Source organism: Durio zibethinus, chromosome 11, assembly GCF_047325235.1.
Source record: "Durio zibethinus cultivar Kanyao isolate XHJ-2024 chromosome 11, ASM4732523v1, whole genome shotgun sequence".
Taxonomy (NCBI): Eukaryota; Viridiplantae; Streptophyta; class Magnoliopsida; order Malvales; family Malvaceae; genus Durio; species Durio zibethinus.
Window position 1 is genome coordinate 3,134,457 of NC_143172.1, and position 25,196 is coordinate 3,159,652.

The window sequence follows — 25,196 nt, forward strand, 5'->3', positions numbered from 1 at the left end:
AAAGCCGATAGTAATTTCTTGAAAAATCTATGTTTGGTTGGTTTCCATGAAGGGGTTGCAACATGCCATTTGGTTGGTTTCCATGAAGGGGTTGCAACATGCCACAGTGATAGCTTACTATAATTGGAAGACAGAGCGATGCTTGATGACCAACCATATTGTCAAATGACTCCTTATAGCCCCTTGGTATCATCTATCTCTGCAATTCATTGCCTCCCCCTTTTCCGCTTGTTTTTCCTCTTTTTTTTCTTACTCAAATTGCATGTGTAATCCTCCCCCCCCAGCTTTTCTTAACTAGCATTTCTTTTTGTTTTTCCTCAACAAATGATCCCAGTTTTATGAATAAAATCTTGAAGTCTATGCTTCAGTTAATTTAACCATGTAAAGCAGATAAAATTAATCATATAGGTCCTATAATGATAAGAGTGCTGCTAAATACATGGCAGCCTTTTCTAATCACATTTAAGCTTTTTTTTTTAAATTGTAAATGAAATTATTTAATTATTTTTTTATACAAATTTTTGAAAAATAATATAACTATTTAAAAAAAAAAATTTTTTGAAATCATATAACTTTTAAAGAATGAATTTTCAAAAAATTATAAACTTTCGCAAAAAATTATGACTTTTTGAAATTTTATTTTTTAAAAGTAATAAATTCTAAAAAATTATAAAAAAAAAATAATTAAGTAATTCCACTTAAAAAAATTTTAAAACAAAATGTTAAAGTGTGAAAAGAAAAAATAGGATGCATTTAATAACACTCTAATGATAATCAAAATTAAACTACGGAGTGTACAAACAAAGTAGATAAATATGGGAAAATCCAATAGAAGTAGTGTACAAATAAGGTAGATAAATATGGGAAATCCACTAGGGAACTCGCAGTACTAGTTTAACTTGTACTGGTAGTTTTAAAATTACGGAGGCATGAGGAACCAATGAATCAGTTTGAAATTGTTGTAGGATCACTCTCAATCTCAACTCTCTCAAGCATCTTCTGTGCCACTTCATGCCGACAATCTTCCTTTGCTTTGGGTCCTCTTTAAGACCTTTCTTGCAATCATGGGGGGCATCAGCCAATGACTCTGCATGAACATCATGAGCTTTGGAATGTTTAAAAGATAAGTTACCCCAAAGATGATTTGATGGGCAAAAACCTGATCTCTCTCCTAGACAACCAAAGCTTGGAAAAAGACTTCCACTTCTTTCTTGGTGGGGCTCCACTCTCCCAAACACAAAAAACAGGGGATATCTAGATGAGATGGAAACATTTGGAAGTGCTCCTCCAGCTATAAAGGCCTGGTCTCATGTCCTTCTGACCCACGTACTGAAATAGGGCTCGCCATCCACCCAACCGGCTCGAGGAACCTCTTCCAAAAAGACACCTCCCTGTCAAAAAAACTTACGTCTTTGGATCCTTCAGCCAAATTCCTCTCTAATCATGGTCCAACAGTCCTAACGCACAACCATCTTATGGTGGTCTCTCCACTCCGACAATATCTTTGTCACATGCTTCTGCCAAAAAAGAACAAGACATTTAGCATAATTATCTAAAGTTCATTCCTCAGTTCAAGTTCAACTTATGATAATTGATTTTATCAAAGTTTTTGAACATATGTTTCTATAGTTTACTGTTCATCCAGAAAATAACACAGTAATATAAACAACTACAAATCCAAAGAAGAAATGAGCCTATCCAGACATTTCTGATAAGAAATATACTTTGAACCTGCCAGTTTCAGCGAAGCGGACAATGTACTTCTGATGTGATTTATGATTGCATCACAAGTCACAAAAACTAAACACAGTGGACACACAAAAGCCAGAAATCTTATCAAATTCTGGTAGGGGTACAGATACAGCATGGTCCAGGCAATTACCTGTTTTGGCTGAGAAAACGAACCTAAACTTGGAACTTCCTTCCAACTTCAGGTTGCGGAAAGACCCTCTAGAGGGGCATATGATGGACCACCAAATAGCAAAATTCAAGCACCAATGACCAGAAATAGTGAAAGGTTTTTCAGCAAAACCTCCCCCAATCATTTTTACCATACATCAAAGAGCAAATGATATCCAAATTGGACGTGTGAAATTGCACAAAGAAAGAGTGTTGATCACGCTAGTTTGCGAAGGAAATGAGATGATCATGCAAAGGATCCACACTTCAAATAAATATTGAAAATAAGGGACCAGCTGTACATTATATCAATTACAAAAGTTCAGCTGCACTTTAAGATCTAAATAAAGAAACAATGTAACAAACTTTTTTCAGACAGAAAGGTAATTGTCTTTAGAAGATAAATTACTTCATCAAGAACAATAAAATGGTGAACTGGACTAGGAGAGAAATTGCTTTTTTGGATTCTTAAGAACATAACTAAGGGCTCATAAGTCTTCAAGCAGGATTGTAAATGGAATAGAGAAAATTCAGTAACTAATATCATCTATTCACACATGCATTGAAGTCCTTAACCTATATCAAGTTCCATAAACAAAAAATCAAATATGGAAGGTAGCATATGAACTAAATCAGATCATATAAGTTCCAATATTGCTCAAGATAACAGCAAATAAGTGCTTTATGTCAAAGCATATAACTTGTTTGTAACCCTCAAAACACAATTTAGAGTCCGGATATGTTCATAAAACCAAGAGAAATCATAAATATTCCCCTTTATAGATATTATTTTTTATCAAAAATGCTAGAGGAAAAAAATTACATTCTTCTTCCTGTTCTGTAACTTCTATTCATGCAGCATTCTCTATCTTTACAAACAAGAAGACTCTTTTTCTGCAAATCCAAAAGCCCCAAAATCATGCCAGGGTAAAAGATGGGAAATGCTCAAACTGTGAGGCTGAGCAGTGGTAGGAATACAATATTCAACCCCAATCAATACCCTTTTCCTCCCACCTGACTCTCCCAAAATCTTCTAAACAGTAAGTAAAAACTAGTACAAAATGGAAAAAAAAAAAAAAAAGTAGTAAAAAGAATTCAAAAAATCCTACAATTTTCAAATTTCTAAAGAAATGGGAAAAAAAAAAGAAAGAAAAAACGTTACACTGAGGATGTTTCAATAAGAACCTCATTTAGTACATCATCCTCACTGTTTGCCAATGCGAAAAGCTCTGCATCCTTTTCTTCATCCCTGGAAAAATCCCGCCTCTCGAGCTTGTTGTGTGCTGCAATAAATATCAACTTTTGAGCCCTGTCCATGCCTACCCTTGAATGCCCATGTGCGCCTGCCCATCTCAACAAAGACCAACTGCATTTGAATCCACATGAAGTTGCATGGAGGAAAATAAGCCTAACTGCAACTTTCCCTAGGGACTTGAACTCAGTAAGATAAGTTTCCCAAACAAGCCTACTGCTCTGGGGATTAGCAATTTTCATCTTCCCTGTGACTGGATCTCTCTCCTTCATCTGCACCGCTTGGGCATATACCGGATCAAGCCCTTCTGTTCTCCATTTCATAAGTTCCATAAGAGCAATATGAGCCTCCTCTCTAGATACAAGCCTGGTTATCAGCTTATCAACATCCTTTTCTTGCTCAATTGTCAAGCACTTGAAGGGGGGAAGGTACTTCCCACTCATGTCTTTAATCAAGTAAAATGGATCAAGTATATATGAAGCAGCCCAAGCCGGGTGGTAGTTTTTCTTGAACCGCCTTTCAATCACTTTCTCTACTGGACCTTCTGCAATGTGAAATTTTGAACACCAATCCCTTACCTTGGTTCTAAGATCATCCCAAAGTGGCAGGCATTGCCCAACTAGTGGTCTTTCTGTCTCAATCTCGTGAGCCATTTCTGTGATCAATTTAACCAATGAATGCACCGCCTCCAAGTCATTCCAAAACCCCATATCTCGAATCATCTCTGCAACGTCCCTGGCAACTGGATCCTCCATGGACAGCAGCTTATATGTTTCGTCAAGCAAAACCAACTGAAGTGCCCGAGCTGAGTTCAATATATCTTCAATCATTCTATACACAGGTCCAAAATTCAAGCTTTCATGATCACGCAAGGGCACTCTCAATAACCCGGCACTCCCACACTCCTGCAACTGATACTTTAGAAAGCTACTTCGAATTTGACTCGTATTATTTATGAAACTTGCAAGCTTCAAGGCATTCTCAGTCACTACCTTGAACAAAGGAAGCTCCTTGCTAAAGTCCTTAATCAAACTTTTAAAACCCTGAAACTGACAAGAAAGATTAACCATCCAATGATGCTGATTCTCCAAATTCCTCAATGCTTTAGCCTTAAACTTATCAGCAACAATCCCTGCACATTGCTGCACAGCATTCCCACAAATTCCCGTTACCGTCTCCCACAGCACCTCCTCTGCATATTTAGAAGGAACAGAACCACTAAGAAAAACTGCTCTTCTATACAAGCTAGTCCCATTAGGCAAATTCACGGTCAAATTCACCAAGCTCTCTTCCCCACTAGAAAAGCTCTCAACTTTCCACCCATCAGATGCAACCTGAAAGAACATAGCATCTCTAATCCTTGCCTCGGATTCAGCTTTCACTTCCTCATACTTAACATCCAATCTACTCCCAGCAAGCTCCCTCCTTGAAACCGGTGGCAAACCAACTTGATTAAGAAAAGCTCTAAACTTTGGATGTTCGAGACTCGAAAATGAAACCGACCCACAACACTCATAAATCCAATCAGCTAAAAATTCAACTGCACAATCAATCTGGGACTTGCTTAAAGTCGGCCCAGGTGAAGTCTTAGGACTTTTTAGCTTCTTTACACTATCTTCTAACATAGCCAAAGCACTTAAATCCTCTCTCCCTCCAGACAAAACCAAATGCTGCTGATGTTGTGGTACCAAACTTCCACCACTCGCCGTCACAACCGCCCCTGGCGACGGCGAGTAAGCTAACTCCCCACAAAACCTTGAAGGATCAACAATAGCCAGCGGAGTAGCCTGATAAGAACAACCCGAACCTGAAACAGAACCCGAACCCGAGGCAACAAGGACCCCGCCAGTGGCAGTTACAGTAACCGAAGAAGAACTTCGTTTTCTATTACTTTGAGTTGCGGTTGCTGTTGCTACCGTTGTTGCAGATGGAGAAACAGAAGAAATGGGTTTAGCAAGAGAGTTAAAATTGGGACAAGTTCCCCTCTTTAGATGTTCTGAAGCTGTTCTTGAAGGATTAGATGCTGAGAAAACGGCTTCGCACAAAGAGCACCGGAGCTTTACAGCTTTGGGAAGTCCGGTATCAGTATTATGAACGAGCATGGGCTCGAGATGAGCCCAATACCAAGCTCCTTTACCTTTTATAGCTTTGTTTCGAACCAAGACTAACCCTTCGTACCTTTTGTGTATGGCCTTGGCTGTTAACTCGTCGGCTGAGACTGAGTCCACTGGAGTGGTTGTTGTATTAGTCGTGGCAGCCATTGCACAGGGACTTCGATGAAAAAAAGGAAAATTTGGCTACTCTTTTTGGAGTTTCACTGAAAGATTCTGCTTCTTGTCTTTGCTACTGTTGATGTCGTTGTTGTTCTTGTCATCATTTTCTTCTTCTTCTCCTTGTTCCCGTGAATTATATAAACGACAACGTTTTACTGGTTCTTGCATTTAGCCGGGAAAATCCGCCGGCCCTGGCCGGATCTTGATTTCCCGGCGAGTTTCCATGCAGTTTTTGGTTTTTGTTATTGGGTATTTGATTTTTTTAGCAGAAGAAATTTCAAAGCCAAAGAAAGAGAGAGAAAGTAAAAAAGGTGTGGTAAGATAGAAATAAAGGGGGACACAAGAGAAAGAGAGAGAGGTAGAGTATAGTATTGACGCCCTGACACGCGCCGTCGAGGTGAGCGTGGGGGAAAGAGAAGGGGGCATGTTGATGGAAACTGGTGCATTGAGGTAACACCGGAGTCCCACGTACGAAAACATTTACTACCTGACAATGGTTGTCACGAACAGGTGATTGGAGAGTACTCTTCACTCGCCATAAAAGGTTCTAGTTTTGGTATCACTTTCATGTTTCTGCCTTTAATTTTCTTTTTCATTTTATTTTTTTTTTCCAACCATTTTCTTTCTTTCTATCTTTCTCTTTTGCGTTGCTGGGGTCTTGTTTGTCTTGTCTGTTTCTTTCCCTTCCTCTTCTTTCACTTTTAAAGATGTTGGGAATTTTCATATATATATATTTTTTAAAGAAAACTTGATTTTCTGTAGGATTTTTTTTCATGGCCCAACCAACCCAACCAGACCACAGATGAGTTAAAATGGGTTTCCATTTGTGACCTGTTGTTAACGTCGTTTTTTCTCAGAATGTGAACATAAAAAGGGCAGCCTAGGAATTGAATGAATTCCACTCCCTTCAACCAGTTCTTCTTGGCCAGTGTTGACCAAAGACAGCCAAACCAAAAAATTCCACCAAACACCCTACGCTCGGGGATTTTTTTCAATTTTTTTATCATTATTTTTCCTCTAATTTATTATTCCAAATTTTTTTATTTTGAATTTTTCTATAAGGGCCCTAAGATTAGGTAGCATATTCATGAGTAAAAATCCTGGCCAAATTTTATCTTTTTTTATTTTAAAGTTAATGTGATAAATAATCTTTGAATTATAATAAAATATTAAATTTACAAATTTTAAAATTTTTAATTTAATATTTAAATCATGAATATATTAAATAAGGTAAGATTTACTTTTATCATTGTTAATTTTAAATAATAACATGTAATTAATAAATAATTTTTTAAATATCATAATAATTAATAAATTCAAAATTTATCTATCAAATTAAATATTTTTAAAAATTAAATAACATATTAAATATTCTATTCTAATTTAAAAATTATTAGTGGTATTATCCCTTACTTTGTACTTACCTCCTCGTCACCACCCATCCCATTACCAAATTTTAATAGGTAAATATATTTTGTTTTGGTAAAAAAAATTTTAAAATAAATAAGTGATTCAATCTCTTAGATCAGAGTAAAATATATCATATTTAACAGTTTAAGATAAATTATTATAGATCGTACATTCGAGATAATCTCAATAAATGACTATCGATAGAATTTAAATTTAAGATATTTTTATCAAAATGAACGATCTTAATTGATTAAATCAATCACTTATTAATAATAAGTAAATATATTTTTATTTGATCTGATTGTGTTTTGGACACCCCTTAATTTATCAAAATAAGCAAAAAAATTCAGCATTAAAATTATCTCTTAATCACAACAATCATCTCTCTTCTTCTTTTCAACTTAATTGTCTAAATCTAATCATGAACACATCATTCATTTTAGATTATGATCTAGAAAAAGATCATTTACCCTAGCAGCTATCCCTTAAAATAAGTATTAGTAGCATCAATTTGTTCCGAGTACAAAAGTTTTTTATATACCCCCAATTGGGCTATTTGTATTTATGAACAAAAAATTTGAAGATTTTTTCTCAGGGGACCGGTTCGAAAACATCCGATGCACATATGAGAAACAACGGCTTCCAAATTTAGTTATTAAATTTATTTAATTGATCATTTACAACGTAAAAATACAAAGATAAAAAATCATTTTTTTCAAATAAAAGGAGTCTTCGTAAATATTTTGTAATCTTAAAAATAGATATGATGATTTATATATTTATATCATATAAAATATTAAAATTTATATATTTATATTATATTTTACATAAAAATTATATGTTATAATTCGTATCAATATTAAAATATATAATTTTAATTTTAATTTTGTTAAAATTAAATATAATTATTGCTAAAATTTTAAATTATGTTATATTCGTATCTTATATTCGTATCATATTTAAATTATATCATCATATCATATTTTAAATTATAAAATCTACTTAAAAAGTAAAAAATGTCAAAAATTTTATTTTATTTTTTTAGTTAAAGACGGAATACACGTTAAATGGTCAAAGTTTCATTAAGATTCTATTGAAGATCAAGTAATTTTATTCTACCTGACATTAAAAAAAGAACAAAAACAGAAGAAAATAACAAATCTCTTTTGAGTTAGAACTTTCTTTCCTATATGATTATTTTGTCATTAGTGTGGGGGAGAGATTAAATTTGATATGCATATATTTTTTAAAACAAAGGGTGTTTGTTACTAATTAAATTTAAATTAGTGGGAAGATCAAGAGTTGATTAAATTGTTAAATGAAGTTTAGTTGGTCCTTAAATGGAGCACACGTTTTCTATCAAAGGACTTTAAATGAGAGAAAGGGTCAATTTTTAATGCCTTAGTTGTCCATTTCCATTGAGTCAATAACCATATGTCACCCAACTGTCATCCACCTTATGTATCATCTTTCTCTTGAAACCATAGACATTACCCCTTTTTAAGCCATCAATTTTGAATTCTTCCCAATTCCCTAAGAAAAAATTGTAGTCATCCCTTAATTAGAGTTGAGCTATTTTTACATATCAATTCTAAGAATTCAATTGCAAAAAATTATGGATGTGACTTTATACCTACAAATTTTAGTGCATGCTTCAAAGTGGAAAACTCAAAAAAATAATCGTCATTTACGATAATTAAAAATTAAAATATAAATTTAAAATTTAATTCAATTTATTTATTTAATAAGTTTAAATTTTAAATTTTAATATTAAATTCTTGATTGATGTTCGATTTTTTTTTTTTGTACTTGGGAAAATGAAATATTGGATTTTTATAGCTTTTAAATATATATTAAAAAAAAAAGGCTTAAAATTTTTGAAAATTTGGATGAAATTCAACAAAAGAAAATTCTTCAAAGATTGTCGTTTTCAAAACTTTTTTTAACGCATACCATATGAGAATTGAAAACATTTCTTTGGAGGTCCTTGTCCCTTGTTCTCTATCTTTCCGGCAGGAAAGGAATTATCATAGAATTTTTTCATCAATAAATAAAGTTAGAATTATATATATATATTTTTAATCAATTTTCCTTCTCGCTGGACTCATCAAACCAACGTATATGTGGGGTGGCTTCAATTGACTTACTATTATTAGAGAAGAAAACCTCCTTAGCAGTTGGCAGATTCGGTGACACTCACATGTTTTCTATCAACTTCGATTGTAACTCGTTAATGTACTAGCCAATGGAAACACATTTTAAGTAAAAACCCATTTTATCTTTATGAGATTTTTAAGTTTAATCTTATAGAACGAAGATCAATTCTAATTTTATTACCATAAATTATACACTTTTTTTCATTATATTTATTTTTAATGTGTATTTAAAAAAAATATAATTACTCTTAAGAGTAATTACATGAAAAAAAAAAAGAAATTATAGATACAATGAGAAAATTTAAGATGATTAAATGTTATATATTAATAATGATTACATTAATTAATTAAATTAAAATTTGAATTTAAACCTTGAAACATTACAAATTTTGAATAATCTCGTTGCTACTTCCACACGAAATTTCAAGCTTGACTCAACTTTTATACTAAGTAATACTTAGTTTACAATAGGGGAAAAGCAACAGCTTATCTTAATTAACAAAATTAAGCGATGCATACATACTAGAAAATCCCAAATGATAAAGCAAAATTACTGTGGAGTAGGCCATAAAAGCCACTAGCTGCTTCTCTCTTTATTGTATAAAAAGTCAATGGAAAACCAACATATTGTCTATCAACGCCTCTACATAAAATGATAGAAAGCAATACCCTTCAACTCAAACTTAACGTTGTTCTTACATTTGTACTGCTGTTTCTAGCTATTACGAAAATAAAAAAAAAATAATAATAATCAAATTTTTTTTTAAAGTTTGACTCTTTTGTTGAATTATGAACATAACTATCTCCCTTCTCTTTACCATCATGGTTCATGAATCATATTTAAATTTGAATTCAAAATCTTAAACTTTCTTAAAAAAGAACTAAATCAAACAAATACCATTGATCTTTTTTTTTTTTCCCTTTTCACCATTTTCCTTGAGGATATGCATTATTTTTGCTGCTATTTATTTCCCAACACAGATATATGCCTTTCCTAAATTCCAAGCTTTTCCCTTTCTTCCTATTGGACTTTGGAGACAATTATAGACACTTTCATTTCACATCTTATCATTAGAAGTGCACCAAAATTACCCTTTTATTTTTTTTTCTTTAAAGAAAGGATAAAATAATTCATTTTGTTCCATTTCATATGTTTAATTATTTGACATGCCATGGAGTTTTGAGAGAAATTCATTAAATTTCTAATAATTCTAATTGAATTGTTAAATCATCTAAAAATTAATTAAAATAGAACATATTCTCTTCAAACCTCATTCAAGGGGAGAATTCACAAATACAAAACATTTGCAAAGTTATGATTAGGAACTTCTTTTGCGTTTGGATGTACAGAATGATCAATTTCATGCATATCACAAAATTGGCAATGTTTCCATATTATCAGTGCGGACCAAATTGAATAAACTTGGTTGTTTTTATCATGGGGCATGACCCATTCTCTACCTAAGGGCCCATGATTAACCTTGTGATTTATGACACGTGTTAATCATGGATTGATGAAGGTAACAATTCCCCAATGATGCCACAAAAAAGAATGCCATAAAGTTTGAGAAATGATGAGAAAAGTCATTTGCAATTTCCCCCCCTTTATAAAAAGGTGGAGGAGAGGGCAAAGAAAAGAGTGAAGGAGGGCGGGGGAGGGGGGGGCAATTTGAGACCTAAAAGCATTGAAAGTTGAAACTTGTGTTTGCAAAATACAAACCAGCTGGCTTGATCAACCACATGATTAATGAAATGGACCCACCCATTTGGTGAAATCCTTGTGGTTTTACTTCCACCTGGTGCTCACTCAAAGTTAACAAGATTGGACAATGATACAAATTCTCCTAAAGTTACAGCTCCTGCTCTTTTCCTTGTCTGATAGTCCCTTGATGGGCTAAATATGGAATTAGGGTCTAAGAGTGATCATCTCTCAATTGTTATTTATTGCATCCGAATATTTGGTTTAATAATAAATATATTATTACATATATATATCTCTTAATTCGACTAATTTCATTCAAAAATATTCATTTAAAAAATAATAATAATAACAATATACTTGTCTTACTGTTTTCAATCATAAAATTTATAATTTCAAGTAAATTTGTTGAGAAATGGTGATAATGGTAACTAGTTTTAAGTTTGAGTTATTCATTCAAATATGGATGGGTAGGAACACATTATGACTCGATCCATAGAGGTTCACAAGGACCTTAGAATATTTTTAGTATTAAACAACACATAAAATGGATCATTGGTAGTTTCATTTGACACAAAATTGATAGTTAATTATTAATTGAAGTGGTGAGCTTTAAATTAGTTTCTCAAATCTATTTTCATGCTATAATTCAGTAACTGTTAGATGACATATTATGGGCAAATATGATGGCCAGCATTGTTAAAATGGATTTTATGATCCAAAATTCCAGCATCTCAATCATGTGGGCGAGCTTGAAAAGAATTTTGGCTTGGTATTCATCTATGAACAAAAAATATATTCAAAGGATATGGCCGATAACTCAATTTGAGGCCTATGGTTATATCCAAAAAAACTGGAACTTGAACTTGAACCCCTACACATGAAATTGATTGTAGAGACCCAGCTTGAGGAAGGAGATTAATGGGCTGAATGCTTTGAAATGGTGGAGGCCCATAATTTCCTTCAGAAAAACATCAGAAGAGGTGGTTAAACAAATTAAACGCCCACCGTGGGGCTCGAACCAACGACCACAAGGTTAAGAGCCTTGCGCTCTACCGACTGAGCTAGAGGGGCTTGCCAATGGAAGATTGGAATAGTAAATAATTGTAGAGAAAATCACTGACAATGAGGCTCCGACGCCATGATCACGGAGAACTACTAGTGTTTTGCGAGTTAAGATTAAATTATTTCCCTAGTCGAGACAGTCTGGTTGCAGTACAGAAAATATCAATGGGTTTCACCAGTAAATAGCGCCATGGCTTGAGACATTGAACCCCCTAACTGAATCAGGATAGTTCTTGACTCTGCAGTTTAATCTCAACACAATATATTCTGCAGTTCATAACATAGCATCTATGACAACAGAGAGTGGAAGAGTTTGGCTGATTAATTACTGCTACAAAAAATCAATGAACACTACAGGCAAAAACGATGGATTTCGAGAGAAAGAGAGAAGAAAGAAACGAGACACCCTTTTCAACTATCAGTCAAGATTAGGACTTTTGGCAACTTTGAATTGTTGGTGTACTTGCCTATCAAATGCAAAGAAAAGAATGTTAAAGATGAGGCTTGCGAACACCAAGTTTCATTTAAACCGGACATCAAATATGAATAGGGAATATGGTATGCAAATTTACTTCGTTTCTTCCCCGATATCAAGAAATTAGCAAGTGCGGGAAGATACTTAGTAGAGATCAACATGCAGATTCTGATTTATAGTTTCTAAGCTTAAACAAAAGTTGAGTTGTAAACAGAGGACAGACATTAAACCTAAACAATGAGAACTGATTTCTCCCACAAAATAACATTTAGAAAATGGCAAATTTAATCTTCATTTGAATCACTTGAGAAAAATACTTTATATCATACTAACAACGAGGTCAACTTGAAATCGGATTTTCATGAGTTGTAACAAGCGGGGACACACTGAAGAGGCTGCTCGAATTGCTCTATTGACAAACGGCTATTCTGACTTAAGATCTTGACTAGGAACATAGTATGAGCTTCCATTCTGAGCACCAACAATTATAGATTCCTCTTTCAACTGAATGACACCAGCAATGAATATTGAATAGTTAGCAGAAGAAACGAAATAAAACTCTCAAGATGGAAGACATGATATGTGATTGCAATGCAATAACTAATGAACGGAATGTGAGGCCATGTTCAAAGCTATCATCTTAAGACTCTTTGGAAACAACAGAATTAACAGTTTAAGCATTCAAAATTGTCTTTCAATTATTTATGATGATTGAATTGATGAAGCCTGTCTTTCAATCAAGCTTTGTAAGTAACATTGAATGCTTAAACATAAAGATATGTAACTTTTATCCATATTCTTACCCTTCTCCACCAAGGATATATTAGTAACTTCAAAAATAACTCTTTTTACACCAACTGACCAACTCACATTCAATATCAGTGTATTTGTAGATAGACTTGATTTTTCATTTGCTAAACAAAAGTTTAAACGATGCCTTGGCAAGTAATAAAGGATGCACAACAAAAGAAGTGAGCAACTTACCTTCCTTAGAACCTTCTTATGGAAGCGATAGCCCTAATCACACAAGAAATAAAATTTATTACAGGAGAAAACTATTAGCTGATAGCATTAGATCAAATTAAAAAAAAAGAAAAGAGGAATCATGCATTGTTTGATTACCTTGTCAGTGCCATAGATATAATCACAATAAGTAAACACTGAAGCAAAGTTGCTCTGGCTTTGTCCTCCAACATAATGATGGTAATCATGGTAATCTGCGCCGCCATAAAATGGGATAAATCTTGTGGGAGTCCAAGGAAAGTCGTATCTGCATTACACAACTTATACTGTGAAATGCCTACTTTTTGCAGCAGAAAGCACTTACTAGCTTCATTAAATATTACCAAACAAATTGCATTAAGCCTTAGTACATAAGCTACCACTTCCAAGTGTGAAAATAATAGGTTTTTTTTTTCATCTCCATGTTTGTTTCATCAGTCAAAATCACTTGCCTATCACTCAATGACCAACTCTTAAGAGGTTACTGACTTCTTGGGAAGAAAGTTTCTAATACCAAAGTTGTCAACTTGATAGTCATTAGATTAACTCTACAGATCCAAACAAAACTACAAAAGTCTTAAATTCAAAAGTCATGATATCCGGAAAGAAGTGAGGATAGACATTTTAGCTTCCCTTTTTCTTTTTTCCTGCAGGCAGGTTTTATATTGAAAATAAATCTTATACACTAGCAAACGATGAAAAAAAACTGCGATTGCCTTACTACAAATTTTTCACCAGAATAAACTCAAAACCTATTTATACCAGATTAAGAAAATAGTCAGACATTAATGGTAGATTGATATGCATGTGACTTTTCTACTATATGCTTTGACAAAGTCATTATTAACAAAAATTCAGCACTCATCTTCTCTCTATGAAGCTTGATAGGATGTCAAATACCAGTAGCTTCTGCTTTAGTTATTAACTACAATAGCTTCCGTCCATAACTCCTACAATGAGCTCCTATATCAAAAGTAATCATGGATATCTTTGGCAGCCCCTGATAAATCTAGAAAATGAGTAAATGACCACTCTTCATCAGAACAGAGTGGTCGTTGGCACAGCATAATCACTTTTGAACTATACTTTTCATTTCTTTATCTTCATTTTGATCAATACAAGGACATTATGACATTTTTTCACGATTTCAGCTAAAATCTAGCCAGCAGATGTAATAGTAGCACAACACTCAAGCTTTGATGTTAATAGTTGCAAAACACTCGAGCTTCGATAGCAACAAAATGTGGTCAAACTATTGGATGCTAAGTCAGCATAACACCAGGCTAATCTCCATCACACAAGAAGGAATGGAAAGGAGAAATTTCCAAGAAAATATGATTATAAGAAATAATCAAACTTCAAAATGCATGGTATCTTCAAGCGACCAGCTAAATCCCTTAGCTACTTTTAAATTTCTCATGCAGAGTATTTAGTTATTAAATTTTCAAAAAGTGAAAAAGGATTACCAAAAATATTAGAAATGGATTAACCTGATGCCAGAATAACAGTGGCAGGCAACAAAAACCATTTAACAGAATAATTTATCTTAATTTTGATAAATGAGTAATTTATATATGCTCAGAACATTGTATTCCACATTTTAAGTGGTTATTAGTAGTAATCCCCTGCAAACAAAGTTCAATTTATGAAAAAGAATGTAGGCTAAAACCGAAGTTGAAAAGAGAAGACATGATCCTAGGCCGCATCAAGGAAAAGTTAGCCACTGTTGAAAAATCCTTCAAACCCAAGTACCTTGATATAGAAAGGAGGAGAGAAAAGTAATGAAAGAAATTCTAAAGTTGGCATCATTTGGGCACAAGAATTAAAGCAATAAAGGGCAGTGAACAAATTGAAAATTTTCAATAATATAAAAAAGCTTAGTTGTAGTTGTAGCATGCATACCCACTGTGTGTCTCTATTGCTTCAATTTGCCGTAAAGCTATCCACAACCAAAATGTGATCATATGCCCTGGAACAATTGCTGGCCCAAGAAAAGATGGAATACCAAGGATCAAAACTTCCAGCCAATGGGCGTATGGTGCAGCAAACCCAATTGGAGCAGTGTATTCATGGTGAACCCGGTGAATTTTCTCATAGCCCCATTTACCATGCAGGAATCTGTGAATCCAGTAATTGGTATAATCTTCTATCATGAAATATACCGTCAACTGTGCAAGGATCTCCCACACCGATGGCAGTGGCAACCCTTTTCGAATCCCAATCATCTGTCAAGAAAACACATGCAATTTTAGATACCTATTGATAAAATTACCCAATTGATAAAAAATAATATTACAAAGAACTTCAAAACTCCATTGTTTAAGCACGAAGCTGCTAGAAAAAGACAACCATGCAAGTGTGTTAGTTGCAACAATCTACCATATAAAGATGTATAAATAAACAGAGACATCTCAATGTTCAAATCTCCAATAATCATCACTAACGAGAACGAGGAATACACTCCCTTCACCAGGGAAAATAACTTAATCGTTTAGAAAGCTTAAAGCTTTGGAACTAAAACAGAACAGTGAACATGAACTGATCTGTCTGTCTTTTACAGTTCCAATTCTAGTCCTCTACAAAAAGCAAATAAACAAATGATTTCCTAAAACGCTAAAATTTCTCATAAAGGACTCATTCACAACGATTTGTACTAAAGCTGAAAAATTAAAAAAAAAAGAAAACTTATTACGCAACAATTACGCATTCAAAAATAAATTTCCCAGAAAACTAATCAACAAATTTCAAGAAATCAATTCTCATCATCCACCTTGATAAGACTCGAAATCTCATTAAGCCCCACATTATTTAAGCCCCAAAGATGAGAAAATCCCAAGAATTAACAAATTCCCCACTATCAATAAATCACATTTCCAAAAACTCAGACATTTACCGAAAATGACATCTAAAAATCCCAACTTTGTAATCAAACTCAAACGTTTAAAAACAACCCAAAATAAAAATCCTAAAAATTAAAGGACTTTTACCTTAATTGAAGGATAAGACACTAATTGCAAAGGACCCACAACGAGAATAAACATCCGCATAACATCTTTATAACACCTGAACATCTCAGACAACGACAGTCTAACTTTGGGCTGAATCTTGTACTTATCGAATCCCAAATATCTCATCATCTCAACGAAAACAAGCGGCAAAGGCACCAAAGAAAATATCAGAAACAAGAACAAAATATTGTGGCAATAAAGATAGTAATCCGATTTTTTAGCCGAATAATTGAACCACAATGTCTCCGCCACCGTCAGGTTTCGTCCCAGGAAAGCAGTAGCCTCCTCGATTGTAATAAATGGCAACATTTTTAGTCTTGCGGCGGTGGCAGGTGGTGGTGGTGATGTGAGGATTTATTGCAGTCAAAAAAAAATGCAGGGAATTTTAAAGGGAATCAGCTCTCCCTTGAATGAATTAATGAAGAGTTCGGGACTTTTGCTTATCAACAAAGTGGCAATTCTTTTTTTAGTGGTGAGGCCGTTGTTTGTTTGCATGGGGAAGGGCACCAATATTTTCTTTTTTTTTTCACGGGAGAGCTGGCATTTTTTACTGTATTTATTTTTGTACAGCGGAAATTAATGCTCATAATTATTAATAAATGGCCTGAGCTCTTAAGTAACTATCATGATGTTAGAGCTGATGTTTGAAGATTATTATAGAAGTTTATGCTCATTTTTAACCAGAATTTTTTCAATTAATTATCAATAAATGACTAAAAAATATGATTAAATTTCATTTAACATTATAAATAAAAATTTATCTAATTTAATTATCTATTAAAGCATATTTAAAATTAATAAAATAAATAAATGTGATTACAATTTAATTTTTATTTCGTGAAATTTAAAAATCATGGATGAACATATAAAACGATAATCCATGTATATTATATACATTTTTAATAAATAACAATCTATTTATTAAAAAAAAAAAAAGAACAGTCAATATTTTGTATTGCATGCTAATAAAATTTTTTTTAATGTAATGGTACTTTTTTTTTTGGCAGGAGTCTACAATTGGTTGAGGAAGACATTGTTGTTCAATTATTGTTTGTATTTATATTTCAAATATATATTGTTTATCGAATGATAGTAAAAATAATTCTTTAAATTTGAAATAATAATCTTTGTGGCCAAAATTTTCATTCTCTTTCTAATACAATTAATAATTTTAAATAAGATGGTTTGAATCAAATTCTTTCATTGAATTCAATATTGAGGTGATAATTAAGCTTCCATTTAAAATGCTAAAAATTATTATTATTTTTTTTTTGGAAAAAAATCAAGTGAGAAGAAGTTATTTTAATATTTTAAGATCCAAAGATATCACAAAGTTAAATGATTATTAAAATCAATTTGACATTTTAATTTGTGTTTCTTTATAGACATAATTGTTTTATATGTTTTGAGAAAAGCTTTGTATTTAAAGACTGCATGGAGGGAAACGGGGGTCCGATACACAGTTCGACTAGTTAGAATCTTGTCCTCTTCTCCAGGTGGCGAGATTAGCAAGTGGCCTGCCAGTGGGTTACTGCTTTTACTGCGCTCCACCTAGGACGAGGTACATCGTACTCGTGATTTTTATTTTATTATTTTTCGGTAAAATGTTTTATATTTAATATTAATCACATAAAAAAAAAAAACCCAACATTCCCATAAAAACAAACTAAATAAATTATTATTATCTATGATGACGCTGTTTTTGGTGATTGTGAGTTGGTGGGTGACATGGGGATTGAGTTGGGACTGAAAGGGATTTGCAGCAAAAAAGGATGGTCATAGGGAATGAAGTTTATTTTTCGAGATGTATTTCAATCCTCAAATTAGACAAATATCAAAGATTCAAGAAAAAATAAGACAGTACCCAAAGGAAAACTTTAAGGTGAATGACCTAGGAGGTTAACATCGTCGTATTTAATGATTTGTGCATTTATATTATTTAAATTTAAAACTTTAAAAATTTATATTATAGTTTATATAAAAATTATGTATTTTAATTTATATAAATATAAAAATATAAAATATATTTTTTATTTTATTAAATTTATATATAATTATTATTAAAATTTTAAATTATATTATTTTTTAAATTATATTTTTATATCATATTTTAAATTATTATGTGAGTTATTTATTTATTTTATATAATACAACGATTGAGTGGTGATAAATTTAAAATCGACTATCATCGTTAAAAAATTTTATGTAAAACTTAAGAAAGATTAAAGTAAGTACAAATTACATTTAATGTATTTTGATCAATCGTACCTTAGATTTAATAATTCTCTGTAAATTAACCCGTTGTGACATGTTAATGTGGCGGTAAGAAAAGTTTCAACGAATAGATCTTGTTTGTCGAGAGAACCTTAATGGGGCGAAAATTTTGGGCATCGAATTTCCTCAGTGCTCTAGCAGTTGAGTGTTCTTGCAAGATTTGACTTAGTTAACCGGGTGATTGGGCATAACAACCTATAATAAAAATAAAAGCTTATTCATTTAAATCGAGTGACAACAAATATAATCATGAACATTAACTATTCAAACAAAACATCGGAATATGGAAGTAGTAGGTGTGTTTTATGAAACTCCAATGCAAAGCATTTTCTCTTATGATTAGAGGATGCTTCGTAATTTTTTCCTTTTCTCTTTATGAGAAGAGAAAACTATTGAATTTATATTTTTCTATTATATGAAATGTAATTAATAGATTTTTCCAAAAAAATGTAATTAATTGAACCTATAATTTAATTTAATTAATTTACATAATCATCTTTTAAAAATTATATTTAATACATATAAAATTCAAATCTTAATACCTATAACATTTTTCATATTTATATACTTAATGTATTAAATAAAAAGTGTAACTAAGTACAAAGAGGAATGAATTTAATATAAAATTTTGTAATTAAGTTAGTATCTATCATAAAATTTAATTACATGACTTTATTTAATATTCAAATTATTCGATTTTACATCAATTTAAATTAAAATTTTAAAATAAATAAATTTTATATTAAAATAATTTGTATATTATTTGAATTTAAATATGTTAAAAAATCAAATTATTATTTTTAAATTAAATCAAGTTAGGTATTTGAGGCAATTATATGATTTTTGAATTCGGACATTAATAGCAAAGCAACAATTGTATGAACAAAAAATTATTAATAATAATAACAAAGTAACAATTATAAATGATGAGTTGGTGTGAGACAACTTTAACATTGGGAGAATATGCTAGTCATAGGAATTGGAAGGCTGTAATAATTAAAAGTTGTTCATCCAATAAGGAAAAGGGCAAAAGCTAAGGTGAAAGCCATGTTGTGCTTATCTTTGTTTTCATAACATTTCTTGTTTCCTTTTGAATGTATCCATAGGAATATAGATATTTAATTTTGCAAAGGGAATAAGGAAGCATGAGCTTCCTAGCATAATAAGTTCCCATGGAATTCTAATTTCCCTTTCTCATCATTAGTCATTTCACGCTACTTCTTTTACTTTTTAGTCATTGTCCCTAGCATCCCAATGATTGTTCAAATCGATTCATTATTTTTTTAACGGTAAATAATTTTTAGATTTCGATTTTTTTTTTCAATTTATTTTTGAATTAATTTAAAAAAAATTATTTATATTAGACTTAATGGTTAAATGTTGATAAAAAAACAAAAATGACGACAAAGGATATAAATAATAAAATTTTAAAGAAAATTTTGTTTATAAACTACTCAGATTATTAATTACATTAATTATCAATTTTATTATTTTTCATGACTAATTAACCATAACTATATAAGTCTGGGAGCTTGGTTGATGTTGAAAAATAAAATATTGCTTATCCGGGCGCGGGCCGACTCCAATCCCAATTAGTCTCCGAGACTAGATAAAGTGCAAATGATGTGAAAAGACTAAAGAGTGAGTTTGAAAAGAAGCAAAAATGGTCTCCACTTAGCGCTGTGCATGGGTCTCTGAGCCGATTTTATCTCACTGGCATCATGCAAGTGGCCAGATGATAAAAGTTTACCAACTTAGAAAGTAGAAAGAAAGGCATGGCAGAGCAGAGAAAGCTACTTTTATTATAAAAATTCATAGTTGGATTTAATGCGTATCAAAATCCAATCATTCGGGTGAACCAAAGTATAATTCACTTTGAGGGCAAATGGTTTGCCCCCTCTCATCAGTGGCGAATGTCGATGATGATGTGATGTGTGGAAATCATTTGGTGTTTGGACTCTCACACAGGGAAAAAAAAAATGCTCCTCTTCTTCGTTTTCCACAACCATAAGCATACATATGATGAGTCTGAGTAAAATTTTGCTAACTCCATAAACCAGCATGCGAGATGAATATGCTACTATTAATCGGCACGTTTTTGCCTCAAAGGATAGCTCATGATCACTTGCAGCACTCGTAGTATATATATAATTTGTGGCTCATATACGAAATTATGTAGTATATGTGTTTCCTAAACTTGAAAACCTTGAAAAACGTTTCTAGTCAAAGGAGGTCCCAGCACTATTCGCGGGGTTGAAGTTGTGATGGAGGGTTGCAATTGTAGCCACTCATCATGAGGAGGTCGTTGTTGGCCAAAACCTCTTTCGGTGCTGGAATTTTGACAGGGCGGCCCGTAACCTTTCCAGGAAGAATTAATTACTGCGCATTAATTGTTTTTTCAATCCAATGCCGTGGACTGTGATCTTCAAACTCACTGACAATAATTTTTTAACTTCGCAAATATTAGTACTAAGTTCCTACAACGCAACAACACTTTTTGGGTATTTTAGTTATTTTTGGGTAAAGTAGTTATCTTAATTATTGTTGAAGTTATTTTTGGGTCTTTTAGAAGGAAGGAGATGATGTGAGAAAGGAAGATAGTAGTGATTTGCAGTTAGAAAATACAGTTTAGTGTCAAAGTGATTATTTTAGGGCGCGTTTCGATACTTAAACCGATATGATGCTTGAGATAGAATTAGGAAGTGACGGAGAAGCTGAAGTTGGTGAAATGTGTGTAAAAAATTTTAATGAAGAGAGAGTTTAGAGGATGATTGGTTTAGATCGTATTGTCTTCAATATTTGATTTTTCATTTACTTAATGTTTGAAATCAAAGACGATGACTTGATTGAAAATGTTAACGGTTGATAAAATATATGTAAAATTTGTAAATGATACACCAATGAATGATAATTTTATTTAATGATCATAAAATATGGATCGTATTTAATAATTTCAAGTAAGTTAAATGCTAATGAATTAATTCTAAAGTAATCATTTTGACAAGTTATTGGTGAGGTTTTGAGCAAATCCTTTTTTTTTTTTTTTTTGGTGAAAGGCGAGTTATTCTTTTAAAACAGATAACACAATTGCTTGTGCCTATTTCGCTAACCCAAAAACCTAATTGTATTGATAAAGTTTTGATCGTCGATAACTTAGGCCTAACATTTTTAATGTTGAATATAAGTCAAAGTATACTTTTTTGGAATTATTTTAATATATTTTAAAATTTTTATTATTAATATTTTATTTTATTTTAATTAACAAATAAAATAATTATTTTATAATGTTAAAAAAATAAAATAATAATTTTACAATATTAGATTGCTATCACAATATAAACTATTTAAAAAAATTTTAATATAGAATTTTAGATTTTCATACTCTACCCCCAGAATTGAGTCTTAGGTAATGTTTAGATAAAATATTTATAAAGGAAAGGAAAGGAAAAAAAATTAAAATAAATGAAATGATATATGTATTCATTGTTTGAATAATTAAAATTAATAAAAGAAATGAAAGGAAAATAATTTTAACACCTATTATTTGGATAAAAAGTGAAAAAAAAAGAAAATAATTTATTATAATAATTTTTTTCAATTATAACATTTTATTATTTGTGATTTTAGAGCACTTTAGGATCATAATATGTTTATTATCTTGTATAACTTCACAATTGTTGCTATATAAGTATTTTTTAATCAAGTGAAACAAAAAAATATTTTACAAACATGTATTATAAATTTTTTATCCATTGTCAAAATTTCAGCATACTATCACTTTGACGATGTATTTATATAAAAGCTATTAAATATAAAAAAAAGTAATCAAATAAAAACATTACATCTCATAAACAAAAAAAAAAAAAGTTTATTCATATTCAATCATTCATCAAAATCAAATCATCAAAAAATTATAAAAAAAAATCGATATTAGAAGAAATAGGTGAAACTTAATTGAAAAAATAGATGGCTTTGAAAAAATTATAAGAAAATTATGACGTAATTAGGTTTTTTTTACTAGGTTTTTAATATTAATAAAATAATTGATATAATAATCTTTTATAAAAATACATTTTTTTTAACTTTGCTTTCTTTAGCTTTTCTCTCAAATTGAAATATTAAAAAAGTGAAGATTTCAAGAAAACTAAAAATTATTGAGTTTTTAATTCTTTCTTTTTTTTTTAAATTAAAAATTTATCGAAATAAAAAAATTTTTTATTTATTTATTTTTATTTATTTTATTTTATTTTCCTTTCCTTTTCTTCTCTTCAATTCAAACATAGTGTTAAGGAGGGAGTTGAGAAAAAGGAATAGAAAATAATTATTATAGAGGTTTGAAAAAATTTTATACAATATATGTTTTCCAATATAAGAATATTGGTTTTATATGTTTTCCAATATAAGAATGTTGGTTTTATATGTTTTCCAATATAAGAATGTTGGTTTAAAAATTTTTCTAAATAAAAAGTAAGGCCGAAGAGTCTAAGACCCAAAGTACAAAGGAACAACTGGGTTAAAAGCCCAATCTCTAATGGGCTGTCTTGTTCTGGCAAGGTTTTATTACAGGCTCAGACCACAGGCGGCAAAGCCTTTGAAAGTTTACAAATCCAGGAAAAGGTTTACATGGCCTAAAGCACTGTTCATTATTCATTCCAATTTGCAGCCCATCTTAGAAACTGGAAGCCTAAAGGCCAAAGCCCCCAACAAAATGCGCCGACTGCCAAACAAGACAGCAATGATCAACAATGGCCGCATGAAACTGCCAAATAAGCCTTGAATTATTGCACCCCTTTTTGCAAAACAACAAAGACATTTGAAAATGGACTGGACTTTTATTGGCCAATTCTTTACCTCTTTATTCATTTCTTTTTTTATTATTTCTAGTTTTCTAAAAATTTAAACATTTGACGGTATAGTCTCAAGCAAAAATATTAGTTATAGTTTTATTTTATATTTAAAAGGAAAATTGTTTGATTAATGATTTTGGGGATGAGGTGCTTGACGGGGGACTAGACTCGATAGTGATTTCCACCTGAGAGTAGCAAATGGTGAAGGCGTGATGCTCTAAAGTTAAAACTTCAATAGAAAAGTCCTGGATATACCCGAAGAAAAAGGGGGAAAACATGAAAAAAAAATTCAAATCCAAGACCATCTAACAAGACCATCTAAGAAATGATTAGGGATGTCAATTTTATTCATATTTAATAAATTATTTATTTTTTTATTTGAGTTATATAAGTATGAGGAGAAAATTATATTAATCGGATAATATTATTTAAATATGATCCAAGTATAATCGCTTTAAGTACGAGTCATGGATGAAAACAAGTGAGGTAATATCCATCCCAACATAATATCTGATATATATATATATATATATAATATTTTTTTATTTCTGTCTCTTTTATTTTTTTTAATTCAAATAATAAATCTATTATGAAAATATATAAATTACAAAAAAAATTTTTACAAACCACTTTTTTTATATATATTTTTAAAGAATACTTTAGTTTAACTACGTTATTATTTAAATAGCACTTTTATTATCTTTTATTTCTCCTTTAATTTACTACTTTTATTATTATTTAAAGACCAATTTTTTATGCTTTTAAGAATTTTTTTTATTTTTGTTGGTTTTGTTACTTAAAAAATAAAATTAATTTTTAATTAATTTTACTGAGTTGCATGTGTGATTTTTTTGAATTTTTTTATAATTTTTTAAATTATAATCGAATATTTGAATTATTCATAACCTGTCAAATACAAAAATAGACGTACAAAAATAAAAATATTGCTCAATATTGAATAGGAATAGGAAAACGGATATGAATATCTAAATCGGGATAAGAATCAAGAGTGTCATATCCAACAAGAATCGGGATTTTAATTTTGTTTGGGATCGTTTGGTTCACACGTCATTCTAAAGTTAGATTTAGATTTTAAAGTATTTTCAATAGTGTGCAATTAAATTTATTGTACTAACAATTGAAATCAAATATTAATTTTAATAACATTTTATTTAATATAAAATTTTCATTGAAATTTTTTAAAAATTAAAATTAAAATTAAAATTATTTTTAATTTCATCAAAATCAATCTTACTATTCATCTAAATGAAACCTAAGTGCAAAGATTAGCCATGGAATTAATACCCTTTGCCGCTAATGGACTGACGCATGCATATGGCTGCTATTGTTGCTACGAAGCCCGCAAATTGGTTTCCACCATTGGAAAAACACTCTTTAATTGGGGAAGACGCATTCAAAAATGCTAAAATTGTAAACAAATCCCCTCAGAAATCAGAACTCCCTTGGCGCAGTAATGTTTTGACACAACGCAGCTTCGTCTGAGGCGTGTGAATCTAACTATTCGATGCACAAAAAGAAAATTTCATCTGCGTCCCAAGTAATTAATGTCAACATTTTCTAATTTCTCATGGAATTATATTAACTACTGTAATCGATGCAAGAATGTAGACATATTTCTACTGCAATATTTGAGAGAGTTTAAATTCATGAATTTTATTAGTAACATACAACTCGTATAGTTAAATAGTTAATGCACCTATTAAATATCATATAATTAATTAATTGGTAATTATATATCCATCTACAGACTCTTTACATGTTCACATGGATTTGTAATTTTGATTTAACCTGGAGAAGAGCACCATATAGCATTTT

General features: G+C 31.2%; 2 protein-coding genes and 1 non-coding gene across 5 annotated transcripts; all 3 read right to left on the minus strand.

Moving 5' to 3' along the window:
- Positions 1-793: 793 nt before the first annotated feature.
- Positions 794-6,107, minus strand: LOC111289905 (uncharacterized). Of its 3 annotated transcripts, none has more exons than XM_089767689.1 (2): positions 3,085-6,107; positions 794-1,517 (listed from the first exon to the last, which is right to left on the minus strand). In XM_089767689.1, exons 1-2 carry the CDS (start codon positions 5,410-5,412, stop codon positions 1,458-1,460), a joined length of 2,388 nt encoding a protein of 795 aa, XP_089623815.1. In that variant the 5' UTR covers positions 5,413-6,107; the 3' UTR covers positions 794-1,457. The 3 variants fall into 3 exon arrangements, with proteins under 3 accessions (XP_089623815.1, XP_089623816.1, XP_022737000.1); XM_089767690.1 differs by having other exon boundaries at positions 3,062-6,106; XM_022881265.2 differs by having other exon boundaries at positions 2,723-6,104.
- Positions 6,108-11,690: 5,583 nt separating this feature from the next.
- TRNAK-CUU (transfer RNA lysine (anticodon CUU)) lies at positions 11,691-11,763 on the minus strand. Its single transcript has one exon. It is a non-coding gene; the product is annotated as a tRNA-Lys (tRNA).
- Positions 11,764-12,377: 614 nt separating this feature from the next.
- Positions 12,378-16,764, minus strand: LOC111289871 (methylsterol monooxygenase 1-1-like). Its single transcript, XM_022881227.2, has 5 exons — positions 16,219-16,764; positions 15,134-15,456; positions 13,352-13,499; positions 13,214-13,246; positions 12,378-12,733 (listed from the first exon to the last, which is right to left on the minus strand). The coding sequence occupies exons 1-5, from the start codon at positions 16,546-16,548 to the stop codon at positions 12,653-12,655; spliced, it is 915 nt and encodes a 304-aa protein (XP_022736962.2). The 5' UTR covers positions 16,549-16,764; the 3' UTR covers positions 12,378-12,652.
- Between the last annotated feature and the right edge of the window lie 8,432 nt (positions 16,765-25,196).